The 23160-nt window shown below is 39.8% G+C and overlaps 1 protein-coding gene across 1 annotated transcript in view; it reads right to left on the bottom strand.

Moving 5' to 3' along the window:
- Nucleotides 1-23160, bottom strand: part of LOC132209586 (uncharacterized) — a 71497-nt gene that overhangs the window by 28781 nt on the left and 19556 nt on the right. The window contains exon 3 of the mRNA XM_059646051.1: nucleotides 19790-20179. Coding sequence (XP_059502034.1) covers nucleotides 19790-20032 — 243 coding nt within the window. The 5' untranslated portion in view covers nucleotides 20033-20179. The remainder of the gene's footprint in view (nucleotides 1-19789; nucleotides 20180-23160) is intronic.

Below are 23160 nucleotides of genomic sequence, written 5' to 3'. Positions count from 1 at the left end.
GGGGTTGGATGAAGTGCAGGTGAATCGTTGCCTGATCTGGAAAGATTGTTTGGGGCCTTGGATGGAGGTGGGAGGGGAGGTTTAGGGGCAGGTATCATACCTCTTTTCCCTTAATTTCCTAATTACTGATGCTTTACTCTTAAAAAACACCTGTCCCAGTTTTTCATCCACTGTTAATTTCTTCGGGAATTCTAGCAAGCTATTCTTCTTCTCTCCCATAATACAGAGGCAAAAGTACTTATTCAACATGTCTGCCATTTTCCCATCTTCATTAACAATGTCTCCGCTTTCAGCCTTTAGTGGTTCAGTATTGATCCTGACTACACACTTCTTTTGTGTAACTATAAAATGTCATCAGCTATGGCAATTTTCCTCTCTTAATCCCTTATGGTAACTCTTTTAAGCTGCTTTGTCGCTCTTTGTTGGTCTTTGTATCTTTCCCATTCAGCAAGACTGTTTCTTGTGTTTTTGTACATTTGTTCTAAGTTTATGCTGTCCCTTATCTCGTTTGAGTTAATGGTGGACAACAAATGCTAGTCTTGACAGCAACACTTGCATACCACGAACAAAGAACAAAAAGAATTAAACTACTATTGATGTAAAAAAAAACTGCTTCACCTATGGTCCTTTAGGGAGGAAAATCTATCATCTTTACCTTGTCTGGCCTACCTATGACTCCAGATATAAAAGAACATGAATTAACTGCCCTTTGAAATAGTATTGGGGTGGCTAATGGCTCAGTGTTTAGCAACAGCACCAGGGACCCTAGTTCGATTTCACCTTTGGACATCTGTCTGTATGGAGTTTGCCCATTCTCCCTGTGTTTGCATGGGTTTCCTCTGGGTGCTTCAGTTTCCTTCTACAGTCCAAGCATGTGAAGATTGGGTGGATTAACCATGCTAAATTGCCTATAGTGTCCAAGGATGTTCAGGCTAACTGGATTAGTCATGGAATATGCAGGGATACAGGATTATTGGGTCTGGATAGGATGCTGTTCGAAGGATCGGTATGGACTTGATGGGTCAAATGGCCTGCTTCCACATCTTGGGAATTCTACGATTCTAAGCCTCATCCCCTTAAGCAATAATTAAAATGGAACATTGGATTCCGTTGTAGCAATTGCTTTTATTTGAACATTTGCACCAATAATTATCTGAAATCTTTACCGTATAACTTTAAATACTCAAGTTCAAATTGTTGCATGTAGATTGTCATCATACCTATTCAGCCTAACTGGTCAAGAAACTCATAAAACAGATACAAATACAATAGCTGTGATGAAATTGGTCACAAAGAGACAACCTACACTTAACGATTTCCTGTGCTCTATTTTTAAGCTAAAATTCCTCCCCTGGTTCTTGGTATGTCATTCTCAAGTGACAATCAACATGCAACACATTATGGGGTTTTGATTGGATTTTCATTGAAACTAAATGTCTAATGAGCTTTGCACATGTTTGCTGTGGTGCTGACTATCTCACTATTGTGTTCAATGTTTCACAGAGGTAAGACTGCATTATAATTAAGATCCCATAAAGATTAATCATGTAGGATTTGGAATTTTAGTTGGTTTTACAATCAAAGCACTGAGACATCTGGAGACCATTTTGTCAGTCGTAATAAAGTGCCATTGACAGTCGTTAATCCTTGCAGTAATGATAATATGTAGGTGGCAGCAGTTTGTGACTTGTGTTGTCTGAGAGTTTAATGTCACAGCTCTGCATTGCAGTCAATATTGGTGAAGCAAAATGGGGAGACAGCTCATTTCTTTGTTGTTTGATTCATCGCGCTGGTGTGACGGAGAGGCAAAACTGTGGTATAAAGTAGCACTCAGTGCATAATGACAGAACAGAAGGTTCTCAACGGGGCTTAGTTAGAAGTATGGAGTACACAAATGATCATAAAACTTCAAGACTAATGAATACGGTTGTTAAAATCAGCAACATCGCTTCCGTTGCTGTATTGGCAGGTGGCTCAGAGGCTGGCAACTGTGTTTATTTAGAGTTAGAGATGAGATTTGACCAATATTCTACATTTTATATGGATAATCAGGATTTATTTCAGCAATTAGTATAGCCGTCTGTCACTGTTGCTACTGCAGAAAAAGACTAAATATCATTACTACAAGAAAACCTGAAAATGTTTTCATTCAAAAGAAGTAAAGTAAATGCTAAGGGAGAAAGTTTTGCAATATAATTCTACAAAAGACAAAACATTTTTTGAAGAAATTATTAACTTGCTGAAGAAGGGAATGTCAATGACATGGTTCTGCACAAGAGATTGTTAACAGAGATTGTTAACGGGAGCAGGAGTGGGCCATTCAGTTCTTTGAACCTGCTCCACATTCAAAATGATTATGGCTGATCTTCTACCACAATGTCATATTTCTGCTTTCTTCCCAAACACTTTGATGCCTTTAAAATATATAGTAAAAATTTTAAATACATGACATTAACAAAAGTAAAAGCACAAGCAATTGGATGTGAAGTTGACAACTGCTCAAAAGTATTGGAGACAGGAGGAGAGATGTGAGGACTGTATTCTGTTAAGTGGCATATGATGTGATGTTCCCTCACAATGCAAGTACTTCTCAAGTACTTTCTATAAATGACACATCTTCAGAGAAAGTCTAACACACAATATACCTAACATTGGCATTCAGCAAAATTTCTCATCTTTCCATAAAGATGGCCTTATTAAATACAGAGATAACAAGGTATAGAGCTGGATGAACACAGCAGGCCGAGCAGCATCAGAGGAGCAGGAAGGCTGACCTTTTGCGTCGAGACCCTTCTTCAGAATTCTCCAGCATCGTTTCTGTATTTCTGTAACAACTTTAACCCCACTGAGAAGCCTCAGATTCTCCAGCATCAGCAGTTCCTACTATCTCTGTAACTTATTAAATACATTTGGTATTCTCTGTTTCATGGTACAGACTGAATTGTCTTATTGGCATAAATGCATAGCCTCAATGTTGGTAGAATTTGTCTGAAATTGTATTTACAGCAATAGCATGGGAATTTTTAACATTGTCATGTTGCTCTATTTAGTAGAGTTTTGATTCATCAACATATATTGATAGGAGAATTCTGATGGATAAGATTAGACAAAATAAAATTATGCCAGTTCTCACTCAGTGCCCCAGAATATATGATTTCGGGAAGAAGAAGCATTTCCAACAGTCTTTAAAATAAAAGACGATTCAACTGCATGGGCAAAATGTCACAGGTGTCTTAGTGACATAGGTTAGAATGAGAATCAAGTGACAGAATTCAGCAAGTACAACGGGGCCAATCTCAACTTTTAGATCATCTCACTCCATCTTTTACGTTTTTAGAATAGAATGCATTCCCTACAATATGGAACAAGCCATTCAGCCCATTGAGTCTACTGTGAAATTCTGAAGAGCATCCCACCCAGACCTACCCCCTACCCTATCACCTTGCATTTGCTATGGCTAACCCACCTAACCTACAGATCCCCTGACCATGGGCAATTTAATATGGCCGATCAACCCAACCTGCACATATTTAGACTGTGGGAGGAAACTGGAGCACCCAAGAATATCCACGTAGACACAGGAAAAATGTGCAAACTCCACACAGACCAAGGGAAGAATCAAATCTGGGTTCCTGGTGCTGTGAGACAGCTGTACTAACCACTGAAACACCTTGCTGTCTACGGGTAGCAAGGTGAGATCCTCACTAGACAGTGGCAAAATGTCAATTAATGGGGGTTATTGCTTGTGAAATACCTTAATATTGGCATGACTCATGTCATTAATAATCAATCTTCCATTTCACCAAACTCATAGAACAAGCTAGTGGGAAAACTCAACAAAGATACTAAAGGGGCTGTCTGGCAGATTCAGCACATTGCTTGTTCTAAACAAATCCATGTTGAAAAACACATAATGACATCTCAGGCACACTCCATCAGCATTGGCCATAAGCACACCACAATGGCATTGGCATATGAAATGAGACAGCCTCCAAAAACTCTCATTGCATACCTTCAAAGCATTTACAGGATGATTCTTAACTTCAATATTACATCATGGGCTGCACACAGAATTCTGGCACAGTTAGTGAAGGACAGCGGCCGATACCAGTCAGAGGCTTTCTCAGAGCAGTTAAAGTCTGGATCTTGCCCTGCCTGTCCCTTGAGGGGTGAGGTGCTGAATGTGGGACAGAACACCACCCTTCGTAAATCTTTCTGCCTATTGCAAGCTGATTTCCTTCTAGAATAAGTGGGAGACAGTTTTATGAGGAAATTAAAAATATGTGGCAAAGCTGTTATTTTCCGCACATCTAAGGTGGTGTCCTTAGCAAGTGAGTAGGCAGCACAGAGATTATGCAGCCTTAGCAGTGTTGAGGATTGGGATGGGTGAAAGCCAGTGATGAGGAGTTTGCAGGCAATAGTAAGTGTGGCAGAGCATGAGCCTTGATGGAAGGTGAGTGCAGTAGCAACGACAGTGAGTGTGCAGTATCAGAGACAAGATGGTGTTACTTAGGCTGGCAAAGTGAAGAAAGTCATTATCTTTATTCTATACTGTTGGGCATTTCTGCAATCAGCTAAGACTGCTTTAACTGACATAGCAACCTTGGATCATGATGACATGGTGGAGTGCTGTGATCATGCCTATAAGGCAGTGGACTGATTTCCTGTCTCACATCCAGGGTAAATCTTGGCAACCATATGCTGCAGTTCCAGAACTGCCAGTAATTGTCTCGGGTGCACAATGACCTCTTAGATATGGTGGGAGCATAGGAGATGTCAGTGTTTCATTGTATATAAGACCATAAGACATAGGAGTGGAAGTAAGGCCATTCGGCCCATCAAGTCCACTCCGCCATTTAAATCATGGCTGATGAGCATTTCAACACCACTTCCCCGCACTCTCCCCGTAGCCCTTGATTCTTTCTGAGATCAAGAATTTGTCGATTGCTGCCTTGAAGGCATCCAATGCCCCAGCCTCCACTATACTCTGCGGCAATGAATTCCACAAGCCCACCATTCTCTGGCTGAAGAAATGTCGTCTCATTTCAGTTTTAAATTTACCCCCTCTAATTTTAAGGCTGTGCCCACGGGTCCTAGTCTCCCCGCCTAACGGAAACAACTTCCTAGTGTCCACCCCTTCTAAACCATACATTATCCACTAGGTGACAAGCTTTTCTAGGGACAATGCATGGTAAGATAGGGAAGAAAGTAGACACAAGCAATGCCATGGGGCAAAATGAGTAATTAATGAAGTGAGTTTGGCAAGACATGGTGAGAAAACTCGTAAGACCTGACCGTGAGAAAGCTTTCAAAGCACTCAATGCAATTTGTGCTTAGCCAAGTAATGTAAGTTTCAGCCCAAAGGCTTCTTTCTCTCTCAGACTTGTTTTTAAAAGTTGTTACTCTTAATCCTTGGAAAATTTCACCATATTGTATTGATAATAAAATCAATATGATTGTTGACACAAATTGTCTATTTCATTGCCTTTTTTTAAAATCCGAGGCCCACCCATTTAATTGCACACAAGTAAACCCTTTTTTATCTGGTTGATATTCATTGCCCTATGGTCCAATTTTTTTGGAATACTGAAATTACATAAAAGGGGAAATTAATCTCCGAATTAGACGGCATCTGTTCTTTGAGATATACATGTGAGTAGCTTTCTGGCCTCATTGCCTAGTGGAGTGGATTGCCTAACTCTCTCAGAATCCACCAATGTTAACTATATTGAAATCCAATTTTAATTGTTTTGAAATCAATGAAGCCCTCGCTGTGTTATTTGAATTGGCATATTAATGCACATATATCACAGCACAATTTTAAAATGTAGTGAGTAATCTTTCGTAAAAGGTCCCAATTAAAATTGGAGAAACTATCATGAAGTGACTGTGACTTCAGTAGGTAGGTATTACAGGTGATTATAATGTCCACTCGGTCTATTTCTACAATTAACTATGCCCGGTCAACTATTCAAAATGTAAAGGTTTTAGCTAAGGGAACTACAAACAATATTTCCAAATTTTCAGATGATGCAAATCTGAGTGGGAGGGTGAATTGCAAGGAGGATATAGAGATGCTTCAGCGTGATTTGGCTAAATTGAATCAATGGGCAAAATGTATGGTAGATGAAGTATAATGCACATAAATATGAGGTTAACCACTTAGATAGTAATATGCATTTGTGTTCTTAGCATCAAAGTAGTGAGAGATTGGGAAAAGGGGAGGTGCAACAAGACACGGGTGACCTTGAAAAACAAGTTCAGAAAGTAAACATGGAGGTGATGAAGAAGGCAATTGGAATGTTTGCCTTCCTAGTGAGAGGATTCAAAAACAGAAGCAGGGATCATGCAGGTCCTTTGTGAAACCATATCTGAAATGTTGTGTGCAGTTTTGGTCTACTTATCTGAGGAAAGATATTCTGGCTATGGCAAGAGTAATACAAAGGATTACCAGTTTATGGGGGAGGCGATGGCCTAGTGGTACTATGGCTGGACTGTTAATCCAGAAACCAAGATAATGTTCTGGGGTCCCAGATTCAAATCTCCACTACGGCAGTTGGTGGAATTTAAATTCAATAAATATCTGGGATTAAGAATCCAATGATGACTGATCCATTGTTGATTGCTGGAAAAACCTATCTGGTTCACTTATGTCCTCTAGGGATGGAAACCATCCTTACCTGCTCTGGCCGACATGAGACTCCAGACCCACAACAATGTGGTTGACTTTTAATTGCCATCTAGGCAATTAGGAATGGGCAATAAATGCTGCTTAGCCAGCGACATTGTCATCCTGTGACTGAATATAAAAAAATGACTGATTCTTAGGTTGGCAGGACAAACTTATGAAATGAGACTGAATATATTCACTGCATTTTAAAAGAATAAGGGGATTCTCATAAAGGGAAACCATGGTAAGAATGTTCCAAATAACTGGGAGCCCAAAACTAAGGGTCATGATTTAAGGGCACAAGGACAGAAGGAAAAAATTCTTCATTCAGAGAGTGATGAGCTTGTGGAATTCTCTTGCACAGAAAGTTGTTGAAGCCATAAAATTTAATATCTTCAAGGCATCCTAGCCTTAAGTCATCCTTAATTTACATGTGTACAGTACATGAGCTCTGACAAGGCAGTTCAAAAGATTTTTCTTTTGGCTGTGTGACCAATTCCAATGCTGACCTATTTTCAATAGCAGGTGTAAGGGTTCCAAGCTGGAGACCAGGTTACATGGGAATTTCCTGTCATAACCCAGGGAAAGACCTAAGGTCCAGTACAGACCTGGGAATTAGGGCACCCTTGATTGCCCTCCCTTTATAGGTGTAATCCAGGTTTATTGACTCTGTAGCCCAAGTAGGTCATTGAGACACCTGGAACACACACATTGTTTCCTTCTAAGGTATCTGGAAAAAAACATTTAAGCACTATGTCCAAGGTTGTCACGTGTTGTTTCATGCTCTTCCTGGCTGTTAGCATGATATCCATGTAAATGGCGATGTGGGGTAGCGCTTACAAAACATTCTCCATCATCTGCTAGGAAAGGGTGCACACTGACTATACCTGAATTGCAGTCTTGGTATTAGTATAAGCCATTATTGGTATAAACTGTGGCACACTTCTGGAACTCCTAATCTAATTGCGGTTGTAGGTGGGTGTAGCTCATGTAAAGCACTGCCCCACTCCCAGTTTTGCATGCAAATCCTCTATGCAAAAGATTGGGTATTTATCCAGTTGCAAGAAGTGGTTTACCAGGTTTACCATTTGCTGAAAATCCCTATCACTGAAAATCAATTGTTTATCTGAAATAATTGCATAAAGGCTAGTATCATGTAACCAAGTCACCCTTTATTGAATATGCACTGTACGTGGGCTCCAACCAGCCAGCTTTAAGCCAGTTCCTAGACTGAGGAGATCTTCTGAATCTCCTGTTTATTTAATCTTTTTCTTTTTTTTCAAAGCCAGTGTCCATAATGAGGAGATTGTCTAAATCTCCTGTTTATATCTATCAGCCAGGATTCCCTGATTGGCCCTCGTTAACAACCTCAATCACGGATCTCATAGTCAACGACCTTAGTTCCAATCTACAATATTCTTCTGAGAGCTAAAGGAACCAAAGGGTCTGAGAGAAAAGGTGGGATCAGATTAGAGAGTTGGATGATCGGTCCTGTTCAATTGAACATGATAGTGGAACAAGCTTGAAGGGCCAAATGACCTACACCTGCTCCTATTTTCCATGTTTCTATCAATTTTCTTTTAGAAAGTCTATTAACAGTTGATACATGTTACGTCTCTGCCCCTCACCATTCCTCTCCCAGGCATGAATATGGGTGACGGCTCAAGTTGTGCCTCACACCTGTAAAATCATGCTGGTTCTGAGCCAGCTGTCATATCAAGTTGTTACTGAAAGTCCTGTTCAGGTCAGTGCCCATTGCCTGATATCTTTCAGTTATACATCAGTGTCTTTCCTTCTGCCATAAGGTTAGAACTGGGGTTGTTTTCTACAGTACTAAATACCATCAGTATTTTTAGGGTCATTATTGACCATCTCCTTAATTGGACTAGTCATTTTAACACCATGACTGGGGCAGAATGGTTAATACAGTGAGACAAATGGTTCACCTGTCTGCTCAAAGTCCCAAATTAATGTACAAATCTCAGCCAGGTATATGATCACATACTCAGTCCATAACAGATGGATAAAACTGTAACAACACTCAGAATAAAATATTATGCAAGGTAAAAATGTATGGTTCTGTACACCTTCATCACTGATTTGGTATCCAGTCGTTCAATCATTGGGATACTAAGGTTGTGTTATTTACTTTGTACAAAATGCACTACAAACTTGATGCATTGCAGCAAATTTCTACAGTCATGACATTCAAACATGGCAAACATAGAAGTTAAGGTTTGAATGAGATTAAAGGAATGGTTAACATAGTTGCCAGAAAGAGTAGTAAGCTTGCAGATTGAGTGGATTTTATAATATTTCAAAAGGAGGGTCAAGAATCTGATAAAGGGTGAAAGAAATAAATGTACACTAACAAAAACATAAAAAAAGGCCTAGAAAAGCATCTACAGGTATATGAAAAGGAAAAAAAAATGTCAAATGTGAGTTAATTATGGGTAAAGTCAGGAGAAATTATGATGTAGAATTGAGAAATAACAATGGAGTTAAATTATTAAATTATTGTATCTGTCTTCATTGAGAAAAATGTAAGGTATCTCCAAGCGGGTGTCCTAGCAGCTGAATCACAAAAAGCTAGTATGCAGGAAGTAATCAGGAAAGCTATACTTTATTGCAAAGGGAATTAAATACAAGAGTAGGGAGCTAATGATTCAGTTATACAGGGCATTGATGAGACTGCATCTTGACTACTTAGTATCTTACTGGTCACCATAATTATGGGTGAGTGTTAATGCTTTGCAGTAGTTTAGAGGTTTGCTAGACTAATACTTAGAATGAGCATATTGTCTCATGGGTAAAGGCTAGACAAGCTAGACCTGTATCCTTTGGAATTTAGAAGCAGCAGCAGTGACTTAATTGAAACATATTAGATCCTAAAAGGACTTGCTGGGTGAATGTCAAAAGGATGTTTCCTCTTGAGGGAGAAATTAGAACTAGAGGTCATGGTTTTAAAAATAAGTAAGCACCTATTTAAAACAGATGAGGAAACATTTTCTTTTCCTCAGAGGGCTTAAGAGTCTTTGTAATTCCTTCCTCAAGATTACTAACGGGATGAAAGATTATCACTAGTGTGCAGGAATGTAGAGTTGAGGTTAAAATCATATCAAACATGATCTTATTGAATTGTGGAGCAGTTTCAAAAGGCTGAGTGGCCCATCCATGTTTGAATGTTCATAAGATGTCAAAGAACATCTTGTCTAAGTTCCCCAACTTTCTCATTAATGCCCATGTCATTCAAATGTTTGATTTTGATTTCAGATTTTATAGCATTCAAAGTTCACCATCTGCCATGGTGGAATTTGATCCTATGTTCCTAGAACATTACCCTTGGATATGACTATATATGAAAAAAAATCACTGGTTGATAAAGTCGTTAGTACATTGAATAACTGGGTAAGCTTTATGGGTTGAATGGCTTCCCATGTTACTCTGTTCCCTGAATGCTTTACCAAAAGAAGACACAGAGCAGCAAAGTCATGGGAACTCAATCATGTTGACATTTCCCTTGAAATCACATATCATCCTCTTGTTCTATAATTATTTAAAGCTTTGGAATTCTCTCTCTGACAACATCATGAAATTACCACCACTGTTACCATAGTTCAAGAGATGACCTACTTGGTGAACAAATTGGGTAGGTAGTGAGTGTAACTATGATTTGATTAACTATTGATCAGTATTGCTGGAATTAACGAGCTTTGTCACAGTCATCCAGAGACAGTTATCAACAATGCGCAGAAATAAAGAGCTTTTTTGATGGTACACATGATGCTTTTTTTTTTGTGTCTTCATTTAAACCCTAGTCACCCTACTTCTGGAGAATGAACTTTTTTTATAGTACAAGATTCCTGTTGCTAACGAAAAGTGGATTATTTAAATTATTTCAGACACAATGTGAGCGAATTCCTAATATGTGGAACGTAGTTCAGAAAATGGTATTCTTGCACAAATCTTAAATTGTGCCGACCCTTGCAAACTTGTGCTGATGGCACTACATCTTCCAGCCTATTACACCTGCCACTGAAGGTGTACTGAGGTAATGCTTCAGACCCGTTTCTTTGTTTGTCTGTGTATATCTCAACAACTAATATGTTGACTTCAGTGAAGCTTACTGCACCGCTTTGGGCCATATATGAAATTCTGAAGTTCTGAAATTTTTTTAAAGCATCCAAAGGTAGGGTGAATTGATTCAATTTTAAAATGTTGTGGGTTGTTTCATTTCAAATATTATGGAGTGCCTAAGCTGCTCTGGTGGAAATCATCAAGGTTGTCAAAATGTGAACGGAGTTTTCTGGGCAGATTGGCCTGAAGCATTCTTAGTAAAATGGAAATTCTCAATAAAAAGGCTTATTTTTTCAGCTTTTTAGTTCTTCAGCATCAACAAGGCAAGGAAATGCTTCAAGGAATTAGTACATATTTGTAACAAGATTACATTAACATCAACTAATAGAAATATGCTCAATATTGAGTGTTTTCTTTACACATTATTCATTTTAATGATTAATTTTATTTAATTTTACCGATGTGTTGGCCATTGTGTATAGTTTTCTAACTATTTTCTAGTTTTCTTCTCAACAAGTATATCTTCAATTAGGGATTGCTAATGCAGCTTATTTCTCCATTCCAAAATATCTCTTAAAATATTTAAAATGATATTTTCTATGATATTTATTATCTGGAAGATACCACAGAACAATAATGTGGCATGTTGCTAAATATTTATATTAGAAGTTCCAATTATCCGATGATTATAATTATTCTATTCAACCAACAGTCTTTGTTTTAGTATGTTAATAATGCATGTGAACAGGGGCAAGGATTTTGGTTTTGGCTAGGACCCCAACATGACAGTCAATTGGGGGTCTTAACCACATATTCATTTGGAAACAATCACCCAGAAGTGAGCTTCCCTGAATTAGCTAATTAATGGCCAAAGGTAGGCTCAATGTCTAATTATGAATGGTCTGTTGGCTCTTGAATGCTGAAGTGCTTCAAGCTGAAATGGAGCAGCAGCCTGCAGTACAGGTAAATGAAACATCTCCAAATCAAGGCAGCTTCTCTTTAGGGTAGTTATTCACAGAACCCTGAAGTCGGCAGAGCAAAGGATAAGGTCATTAAGAAGGCATTTGGGACACATACTAATCAATTGAGGCATAAAGTATAAGAGCAAGGAACTAATGCTGGAGTTGTACAGAACATTGGTTCGGCCACAACTGGGGTGTTTTTGCAGTTCTGGACATTTCACTACGGGAAGGATGTGAAAGCACCAGAGGAAGTACAGAAGAAATTCATCAGGATGTTACAGGGGATGGAGAAATAGAGGTATAAGGAGAGGCTAGATAGGCTTGAATTATTTTCTTTAGAGCAACGAAGACTCAAGAGGCAACATGATTGCGCTGTATAAGATTATGAGAGGTATGAATAGAGTGAATAGAAAGTAGCTGTTTCCCTTGTTTTAGGGGTCAATCATAAGAGTGCATAGTTTAGGGTAAGGGGCAGAAGATTTAGAGGGGATTTGAGAAAACATTTCTTCAGTCAGCGGGTGGTAGGAATCCTGGACTGCACTGCCTGGGAGATTGTGGAGGCTGGAAAACTTACAATCTTCAAAATATATACAGATGAGTATTTGAAATATCATAACATTCAAGGATATGGGACAAGTGCAGGTAATTAGTATTAGCATTCCTTTAGTAGTAGTTATGTCAGTGCAGACTCAATGGGCTGAAGGGTCTTCGCTGCATTGTATGACTCTATATAGGTATTTATAATAATAAATATTCATTAAATCCATACAATTATGATTTTAAAGCATCACATTGTACCAACAAAACTGATATTAAATAAATCATTTAACAGAAATAATTCTATGCTGCATGAAAGCATCATTGTTTCTCCCTATCAAATGCCAGTTTTTAAATCATGAGTTCATGATATCAGAACATCAGATCTGTAATATCATTGATTATACAGTAGAATACAGCAACATTTTGTCAAATGTAAGATCTAGCTGGAGACCTACCTATTAATAGGTAGACTTAGATAGGTAAAACGTTTTACAATTTGCCTCAGTGGCCAGGCTACAACTGTGGAAGGGGAAGTGTCTCTCATCAAACACAGCTGTAGCTTGGTGGGCTGCTAGGGCTTCAAAACTTGTCTGGAGCAATGGCATCCCTATATTTATTGGTGGAGGCTGCCTTCAGGCGGTTCACCACTTTTGAGTAGGTAGCACCTTTGTTAATGACCTCCATCTGGGAAAATGGCCCAGAGTAATACTGCCAGTTACCTAACATGCTATCTAGAAGTGTAACTTTTCAAATCTGCCTATTTCCAAGCCTACCCTTTTATGGGACTGAAAATTCAGCAAAGATTTCAGATCATTTAAGCCTAAGACCATTAAACATAGGAGAAGTAGGACATTCAACCCATTGACTCTTTTCTGTCATTCAATGAAATCATGAAATTAACTGATCTATTTAATTAAGGCTAATCTGAAAATCCTTGACTACACTTTCCAGCCTTTATTTCTATAATCTTGATTCCCTTACAGTTTAAAAATCTTATCCTTTAATATAATTAATGACAGCCTCTACACCTTCTGTAGTAAAGACTTCCATAGATTCACTGGCTTTTGAGAGAAGAAAGACCTCCTCACTTGTGTCTTAAATCGTCCTGTAGTCCTAGATCTTCCCACAATTTGATAGTATCAAGCCCCTAAAAATCTTGTTTCAATAATTATCCCTTATTCTTTTAAACTCAAATAAAGTTTAACCTACTCAAACCCTCCTTGTTAAAAAGAAGTCTTTACATATCCAGGATCTACTTTGTGTACCTTCTCTGGGCCATCTCCAGTGCTGGTATATTTTTCTAAATGTGATTCCATAATGGTGCAATTTGGATTAAATGCAGTAGATATAATTCTTGGAACAATCATAAAATCCCTACAGTGTGGAAACAGGCCCTTCGACCCAACAAGTCCACACTGACCCTCAGAGTATCCCAATGAGACCCATCCCCCAATAACCCACCTAATCTACACTTTCCTGAATGCCACAGGCAATTTAGCATGACCAATCCATCTAGTCTGCACATCTTTGGACTATGGGAGGAAACCGGAGCACCTGGAGGAAACTCATGCAGACACAGGGAGAATGTGCAAACTTCACAAAGACAGCCACCCGAGGGTGGAATTGAATCCCAGGCTCCTGGTGCTGTGAGGCAGTACTGCTAACCAATGAGCCACCGTGCCATCCTAAATGTCATTGTGAATGCTCTGGGTTTTATTCAATCGTGCAGAAGAGATTGTATGTATCTATTCCTCAAACTTCTTGATAATAGTTAGGAAGATTGCAAAAACAGTTTTAGCTAACATCCATTGAGAGTGTGTCGTGATAGTGGCTTGCAAATGATAGCATTTCAATTGGTAATTAGAGGCGATAACTAGACTTTGGAAGTGATTCACTAAGCATACATGAATGACATAAGAATACAAAATGGGATCTGACATTGAAGGCTAGCCAAGTGCCAAAAGCACATACCTGAGATGAAGAATCACTGCTAAATCCAGTCTGAATGCAGCATTTAAGGAATAGATTTACTTGAAAGATTGACAGTTAGGCTATATTTATAATGATAAATATTCATTAAATGCGTACAACTATGATTTTAAAGCACCATATACTTTGTAGTAACAAAACTGATGTTATTAAATAAATCATTTAATTTGGGAGAAATAGTTCTATGCTGCAAGAAAGCATCATTGTGTCTTCCTATCAAATGCCAGTTTTTAAATCAGGAGTTCATGATGTCAGAACATCAGATCTGTAATATCATTGATTACACAGCAGAATATAACAACATTTTGTCAAATGTAAGAGCCAACTGGAAACCTATCTTTTGATTTGAAAAAAAGATGAACTTAGATAGGTAATACGTTTAACTATTTCTCACACATGAATCCAGTAATTGATTAATTTCTAATTTAATCACTTTGAATGTAAATTCTTTTCATGTTATTGAAATCTGATATTTTCTTTTAAAAATTGGTAAAATGCACTTTTTTTTGTAAATTTAAATATATTGTATGATACAAGGAGGTCATGTAAAATGGCAAAAGGTCAATGCCTTAAATTTCAGTGGGCTGTGATCTGCACCCTTACGCCAAGATCATGCCTGCCGGTCCCTTTCAATTTTGACCCTTCGCAGTAGAGTTGAGGAATGGGACACTTATACTGCATAGGGCTGACAGTCACCTACCACAGTTAAAATGAGATCTAGAATATAGGAGCATAAGAACCAGGAGCAGGAGTAGGCCACCTGGCCCCTCAAGCCGGCCCCTCCATGTTATAAGATCATGGTTGATCTTTTTAGACTCAGCTCCACTTACCCGCCCGCATACCATATTCCTTAATTCCTTTACTGTTCAAAAATTTATCTAGCCTTGCCTTAAACACTTTGTGGTAGCTTCAACCACTTCACTGGGCAGGAAATTCCACAGATTCACAACCCTTTGGGTGAAGAAGTTCCTCCTGACCTCAGTCCTACATCTGCTTCCCTTTATTTTGAGGCGATGCCCTCTAGTCCAAGTTTCACCTGCTAGCAGAAACAACCTCCCTGCCTCCACCTTATCTATTCCCATCATAATCTTATATGTTATCTTATATCTTATAAGATCTCCCTTCATTCTTCTGAATTCCAATGAGTATAATCCAAGTCTATTCAGTCTTGCCGCATAATCCAACCTCTCAAAGCTGGAATCAACTCTGCACCCACTCCAGAGCTAGTACACAGTACTCCAGATGTGGCCTCACCAGGGCCCTATACAGCTGCAGCATAGCCTCCCTGTTTTTAAACTCCATCCCTCTAGCAATGGTAGACAAGGTTCCATTTGCTTTTTTAATTACCTGCTGCACCTGCAATCCTACTTTTAGCTATTCATGGACAAGGACACCCAGGTCCCTCTGCACAGCAGCGTGCTGCAATTTTTTTAACCATTTAAAACATAGTCCATTTTTGCTGTTATTCCTACCAAAATGTATGACCTCACACTTATCAACCTTGTACTCCATTTTCCAGACCTTTGCCCATTCACTTAGATTATCTATATTGCTCTGCAGGCTTTCAGTGTCTTCTGCAGACTTTCCTCGACCACTCACCCTAGTGTCATCTGCAAATTTTGACATACCACACTTAGTCGCCAACTCCAAATCATCTATGTAAATTGTAAACAATTGAGGTCCCAACACTGATCCCTGAGGCACACCACTAGCCACTGACCGCCAACCAGAAAAACACCCATTTACCCCTACTCTTTGCTTTTTACTGGTCAACTAATCCTCTATTCATGCCAATACATTACCAGTTAATACCATGCAATTTTATCTTATATAGCAGCCTTTGGTGTGGCACTTTGTCAAATGCCTTCATGGAAATCCAGATACACCACATCCACAGGTTCGCCGTTGTCCACCATGCAAGCAATGTCCGCAAAGAATTCCATCAAATTAGTTAAACATGACCTATCCTTCATGAACCCATCCTGGGTGTTCCCAATGGGACAATTTATGTCCAGATGTCTTGTTATTTCTTCTTTAATGATTGAATCTATCATTTTCTTCACTACCAAAGTTAAGCTAACTGGCTTTTTGTCTATTTCCTTTTTTAAGCAGTGGCGTCACATTGGCTGTTTTCTAATCTGCAGGAACCACCGCAGAGTCCAGTGAATTTTGGTAAATAATTACTAGTGCATTTGCTATTTCCCCCATTACTTCTTTTAGTGCCCTGGGATACATTTCATCAGGGCCAGTAGACTTGTCTATCTTTAGCCCCGTTAGCTTGCCCAGCACTGCCTCCTTAGTGATAATGATAGTTTCTAGGTCCTCACCTGCTTTAACTTTCATGCCATTGGTTTTCTGCATGTTATTTGCATCTTCCACTGTAAAGACCGACACAAAATAACTGTTTCAAGTCTCGGCTACTTCCTCATTTTCAGTTATTAAATTGTCCTTCTCATCCTCTAAATGACCAATGCTTACTTTCACCACTCTTTTACGATTTCCATATTTATAGAAACTTTTGCTGTCTGTTTTTATATTCTGAACTAGTTTATTCTCATAACCTATCTTACTTTCCTCACAACCTTTTTTTGTGGCTTTTTGTTGACCTTTAAAGATTTACCAATCTACTAGATTCCCACTACTCTGCTTTTTTGTATTTTTTTTTTTCAATCTGATACTTTCTTTTATTTCCTTAGACATTCATGGCTGGCTCTCTCTTTTCCTAAAGTTCTTCCTTATCACTGGAATATGCTTCTGCTGAGCATTGTGAAAAATCGTTTTGAAAGTCCTCCACTGTTCCTCAATTGACCCACCATAAAGTTCTTGTCCCATTCTCCCTTAGCTAACTCCTCTCTCATTCCTTCATAGTCTCCTATGAAGATTGGCCAAGGTATTTTAAATTGATTTTATTCAATGCCTGTCACCAGAAGGTATAGGAGAATACTGGACTCCTAAAATTAGTATAGAGACCATTCATACCTGTCAATGATCTTTTTCTAAAACTGTATTTCGTATTTCATTTGTATCTTGATCGACTGTTACTAAATACTTCACTCTTCTTCACTTGTACTATATACCCAAACTTGAACTTTGAGAAAGAATGTTCTGAATTTATTTCTTGTTAACTCTTTAATTTTGAACTTGAATAACAACCTGTTTTGTTCTGTTTTGACTCTGTTTTTCTTTTTACATGACAAATAAAATGAACATTTTCCTACAAGTAAACACATACCGACGTCCTCACCAATACATAAAACTTGGAAAAGATGCATTATGCTTTCAGCCTAGTTTGTTCCTGGCTTGACCTAAAAATAGTATACCTGTCATATGGACTTTGCAACTATTCTAGTCTTTTTCAACTGGAGATCTTCAGTAGTTTAAGGTACCATAAAATAATCTAACAAGTGAAGTCACTGTGTATCTGCAACACTTTTTGATCATTTCTCTCATAAGATCATCTCTAAAAGTGCAATACTGATGGTGAAAATTCTGAACTAAAGGATGTTTCATCAAAATAAATTATTTAGCACATTTCATCAGATGCCTCAAAGGGAACAGAAATAAGCCGTTGGTTCCCTCAGCCATTTAGCTAGATCATGATTGATCTCCTACCTCAATGCCTTTTTCCCACGTGCAGTTTCCAATGCACTATCCCATGTTCTTTGACATCATTAATATCTAGAAATCTGTCAATTTCTTTCTTAAAAATACTTAGTGACTGAGTCTCTACAGTCCTCTAGGGTGGAGAATTCCAAAGATTCACCAACATCTGAGTGAAACAATGCCCCATCATCTCAGTCCTAAATTACCTATCCCTTAATCTGAGACTGGAACACACATTAGTTTCCCCATTAGCTTTCATGCTGGTTTTATATTTATTCATGTCTACTGTGCTGAATCCTACCTTTCTTTTCTAAGTGTCCAGTTACTTCAAAAGCGTAGTCTTTGTTGGAGTGAAGAAACGGATTGCTAGTTGTACGGTTTGGCAACAACTCTTGAAAACTGCTCTTGAAAATTCGAGTATGTGCTTTCAAACTCAATAATTTTTACCATAGTTTATGAAACCACTTTATGAAAGACATTGTAGTAGTGTTTTATTAGTTGTAATAGCATTCTAAATAGTGTCAGGTACTGTCTTATATTAGATTAGATTCCCTACAGTGTGGAAACAGGCCCTTTGGCCCAACAAGTCCACACTGCCCCTTGAAGCATCCCACCCAGACCCATCCCCCTATAACTCACACACCCCTGAACACTGCGGGCAATTTAGCATGGCCAATCCACCTAGCCTGCACATCTCTGGACTGTGGGAGGAAACCGGAGCACCCAGAGGAAACCCATGCAGACACAGGGAGAGTGTGCAAACTCCGCACAGACAGTCGCCTGAGGCTTGAATTGAACCCGGATCCCTGGCGCTGTGAGGCTGCAGTGCTAACCACTGAGCCACCGTGCTGCCCCATTTATATTGGACTGAATCTTATATGAGGCACAACCTTTATTTGCTTGTTCAGATTAATTTCATTGATCTTGGAGAGATATATAAAATTGGCATAGGCCATGGCAACAGTTCAAACAAACTTGGCTGCTTTCGAGAAGTTGTAAAGCTGAAAGAGTCTAATACGGAATGTGTTATCAGTCTTCCTATAAACGGTTGACTAGGTGAGAATCAACATGATGGAGTTGTATGGAGGGAACGTCCTATTGCCATAACAGGGGAAAAACACCTTCCAGGAAAGTGTCTATTATATTTGATTTGATTTGATTTGATTTGTTTTGATTTAATTTATTGTCACATGTTCTTTGCTACAAAATAAAGTGAAAAGTGCTGCATAGTGTTGCCACTCTCCAGCGGCATCTTAACACATAGACTAATAAATCAAAACAGTTCTGGGCGCCCTATTATAGGAAAGATGTGGATGCTTTGGAGAGGGTTCAGAGGAGGTTTACCAGGATGCTGCCTGGACTGGAGGGCTTATCTTATGAAGAGAGGTTGACTGAGCTCGGTCTCTTTTCATTGGAGAAAAGGAGGAGGAGAGGGGACCTAATTGAGGTATACAAGATAATGAGAGGCATAGATAGAGTTGATAGCCAGAGACTATTTCCCAGGGCAGAAATGGCTAGCACGAGGGGTCATAGTTTTAAGCTGGTTGGTGGAAAGTATAGAGGGGATGTCAGAGGCAGGTTCTTTACGCAGAGAGTTGTGAGAGCATGGAATGCGTTGCCAGCAGCAGTTGTGGAAGCAAGGTCATTGGGGTCATTTAAGAGACTGCTGGACATGTATATGGTCACAGAAATTTGAGGGTGCATACATGAGGATCAACGGTCGGCACAACATTGTGGGCTGAAGGGCCTGTTCTGTGCTGTACTGTTCTATGTTCTATGTTCTAAAACAGAATACAAAAGACAGGATAAATAAAATAAAAAGAAAAAAAAAGTGTTCAAATTATTAAGTGCTCCACCATGGGCCATGAGCCTGGTGGACAGACACGAATGCACTTTGCCATGCTGCCTTTGCTAAAATGAAAGTCGCCATTCTTTTGTACCATCTTGCCTTCACTGATGTATTCACTGCTATGAATCCTTGCCAATGCAAATGCCACCAGGTACCATACCAGCCAAGCTCGACTCTGCTGCTGCCGTCAGTACACTTCAGTCCCAATTCACCGATACAGCAGCTGCTTATGCCGCAGGGTCTTGTGCTGGACCTAAGTTCATTACCAGCACTGTCTTCATGAATCTCCTCTGGACGCAGGTGTTGCCAGGAACCCAAACTTGTCTCCACCACAGCAGCCATGAGTCGGTGCTAGGAGTGCCTTGTCGATGCAGAAGCTGCCAGAAACCAAAGCTCTCTCTGCCACCACTGCTATGAGTCCACATTAGGGCCACTCGAGTCTGTGCTGGGTCTACTTGCTGCTACCAATACTGTTGCCATAACCAAGTTCTTCAACAAGTAGTGAGAAAATAAATGAGAAAAAAAGAAAAGAGGATAAAACAAAAGTAAGGAAAATTGGCCAGAGTGGAAGAGAAACCCTACTGCACTGCCATTTTACAAGAAATACTATTGCTACTATACTGTTATTAAGGTTTTAGTTTTTCTCTCAATTTACAAAGATTTCTGGATGTGTAGGTTGTTGAATTTCCACTACCAACAATCATCAGTGCTTGGTTGGAACTATCACATTGAATCAATCACAATAGAGACATTGAGTTCAAAAGCACAGAAAAGGGCTGTTCAGCCTATCACATCCAAGTTAGTCAAAAAACCCTAATTATTCTCATCCCATTTCCCAGCACTGTATGCCTTAACATTACAAGTGCACATCTAAATACTTCTTAAATATCATCAGGTTTCTATCTCCACTACCCTAACGTGCAGTAGTTCCAAATTACCCCTACCCTTATGGATACATTAAAAAAATCCTCACATTTCGTCTAAATCTTCTGCACCTTACCCGAAACGTGTGTCACCGGTCACTGGTCCCTCCATCAAGGGGAGGAGTTCATTCCTGTCTACCTTATTTATGTCCCTTAAAATTTTGTTCATCTCAATCATGTCCCTCCTCAATCTCCACAGCTCCAAGGGAAACAACCCCAGTCTGTCTGTCAATCTCTTGTTATAAGTGAAACCCTCCAGCCGAGACAACACCTTGGTAAATCTCCTCTGCATCCTCTCCACTGCTATCACATCCCTACTATAATATGGATTCCAGAACTATATACAATGCTCTAGCACAGGCCTAACTCACAAGTTATAGCGTTCCAGCATGACCTCCTTGCTGTTAAACTCGACAGCGACAAAAGTTACTGCCAACAGCTCCTCCTCATTCGTGGGAATAGCCGGGTAAACCCTGGACACAGTTATGTCAACTATGCGGGTCCTTCCATGGGCTCAATGTTCTTAGTCATTGTGGATGCTCACTCAAAGTGGTTGGCTGTGCATAGAGTTCATATGTTAAACATAGGGGCGACAATGGATAAACTGCATGCATCACTTGCAATACATGGACTCCTAGAAGTGTTGGTCACAGATAACGGGCTATGGTTTAACAACAGGAAATTTGAGTATTTCCTACAGTTGAATGGCATTTGGCATGTAAGGACAGTTGTATACATTTGTCATCCGATGATCTGGTGGATAGAGTCATCCAGACTTTGAAGGCAGGCTTAAAGAAACAACCCACAGCTTCAGTAAATACCAAACTGTCGCAGTTCCTATATGATTATAGGGCCAACTCTCATGCTACAGCGATGGCTCCAGCATGTGTTGCTAATGGGGCAAAGACTTTGCAGCAGGTTAAATCTGATTTTCCCAGATCTGGAGGGACATGTGAAACGGCATCAAAAACGCTAATGCCAGGCACAAGACTGTGCTAAGTAAGACCGTTTACTTCAGGTTTGGTGTTGGAATCAAGCGAATGACCCTGTCTCGTGAAGAGGCCTGGTTGATGTGAAGTAGGTCCAGTGATGTATAAAAGTTTGGGTAGGTGGGATGGTGCTGAACATGCTTTTGGACCATAAGAAAGCTGCAAACTCTCAAACAGTGCGGAAGAAAAATGCGTTGGGCTCCTCAACTGCCTTTTTGACTGTTTGGAAACCTGTCAGTTCTGCTTTTCCACTGAAGCTATCTAGGACTTAGTGGCCTATGACTTACTGGATGATGATGGTATAGTGTAAGGGGATGGGGTTAGATTAGTTCACAGGTCGGCGCAATATCGAGGGCCGAAGGGCCTGTTAATACAACATAGAACATAGAAACCTACAGCACAGGAACAGGCCCTTCGGCCCTCCAAGCCTGCACCGATCAAGATCCTCTGTGAAAGATAAAGTAACATAAAAATGTTTAAAGGACTAGGTGCAGGCCATTCAGCCCCTCCAGCCTACTTTACCATTTAGAACATAGAACATAGAACAGTACAGCACAGAACAAGCCCTTCAGCCCATGATGTTGTGCCGAACATTGATCCTTATGTATGCACCCTCAAATTTCTGTGACCATATGCATGTCCAGCAGTCTCTTAAATGTCCCCAATGACCTTGCTGCCACAACTGCTGCTGGCAACGCATTCCATGCTCTCACAACTCTCTGTGTAAAGAACCTGCCTCTGACATCCCCTCTATACTTTCCTCCCATCAGCTTAAATCTATGACCCCTCGTGTTAGCCATTTCTGCCCTGGGAAATAGTCTCTGGCTATGAACTCTATCTATGCCGCTCATTATCTTGTATACCTCAATTAGGTCCCCTCTCCTCCTCCTTTTCTCCAATGAAAAAAGTCCGAGCTCAGTCAACCTCTCTTCATCAGATAAGCCCTCCAGTCCAGGCAGCATCCTGGTAAACCTCCTCTGAACCCTCTCCAAAGCATCCACATCTTTCCTATAATAGGGCGACCAGAACTGGACGCAGTATTCCAAGTGTGGTCTAACCAAAGTTTTATAGAGCTGCAACAAGATCTCACGACTTAAACTCAATCCCCCTGCTAATGAAAGCCAAAACACCATATGCTTTCTTAACAACCCTGTCCACTTGGGTGGCCATTTTAAGGGATCTATGTATCTGCACACCAAGATTCCTCTGTTCCTCCACACTGCCAAGAATCCTATCCTTAATCCTGTACTCAGCTTTCAAATTCGACCTTCCAAAATGCATCACCTCGCACTTATCCAGGTTGAACTCCATCTGCCACCTCTCAGCCCATCTCTGCATCCTGTCAATGTCCCGCTGCAGCCTACAAGGACTGTCAACGACACCTCCAACCTTTGTGACGTCTGCAAACTTGCTGACCCATCCTTCAATCCCCTCATCCAAGTCATCAATAAAAATTATAAACAGTAGAGGCCCAAGGACAGAGCCCTGTGGAACACCACTCACCACTGACTTCCAGGCAGAATATTTTCCTTCTACTACCACTCGCTGTCTTCTGTTG

This window comes from Stegostoma tigrinum, chromosome 5 (assembly GCF_030684315.1).
Source record: "Stegostoma tigrinum isolate sSteTig4 chromosome 5, sSteTig4.hap1, whole genome shotgun sequence".
Lineage (NCBI taxonomy): Eukaryota > Metazoa > Chordata > Chondrichthyes > Orectolobiformes > Stegostomatidae > Stegostoma > Stegostoma tigrinum.
This window is presented reverse-complemented; position numbering and strand designations above follow the sequence as displayed.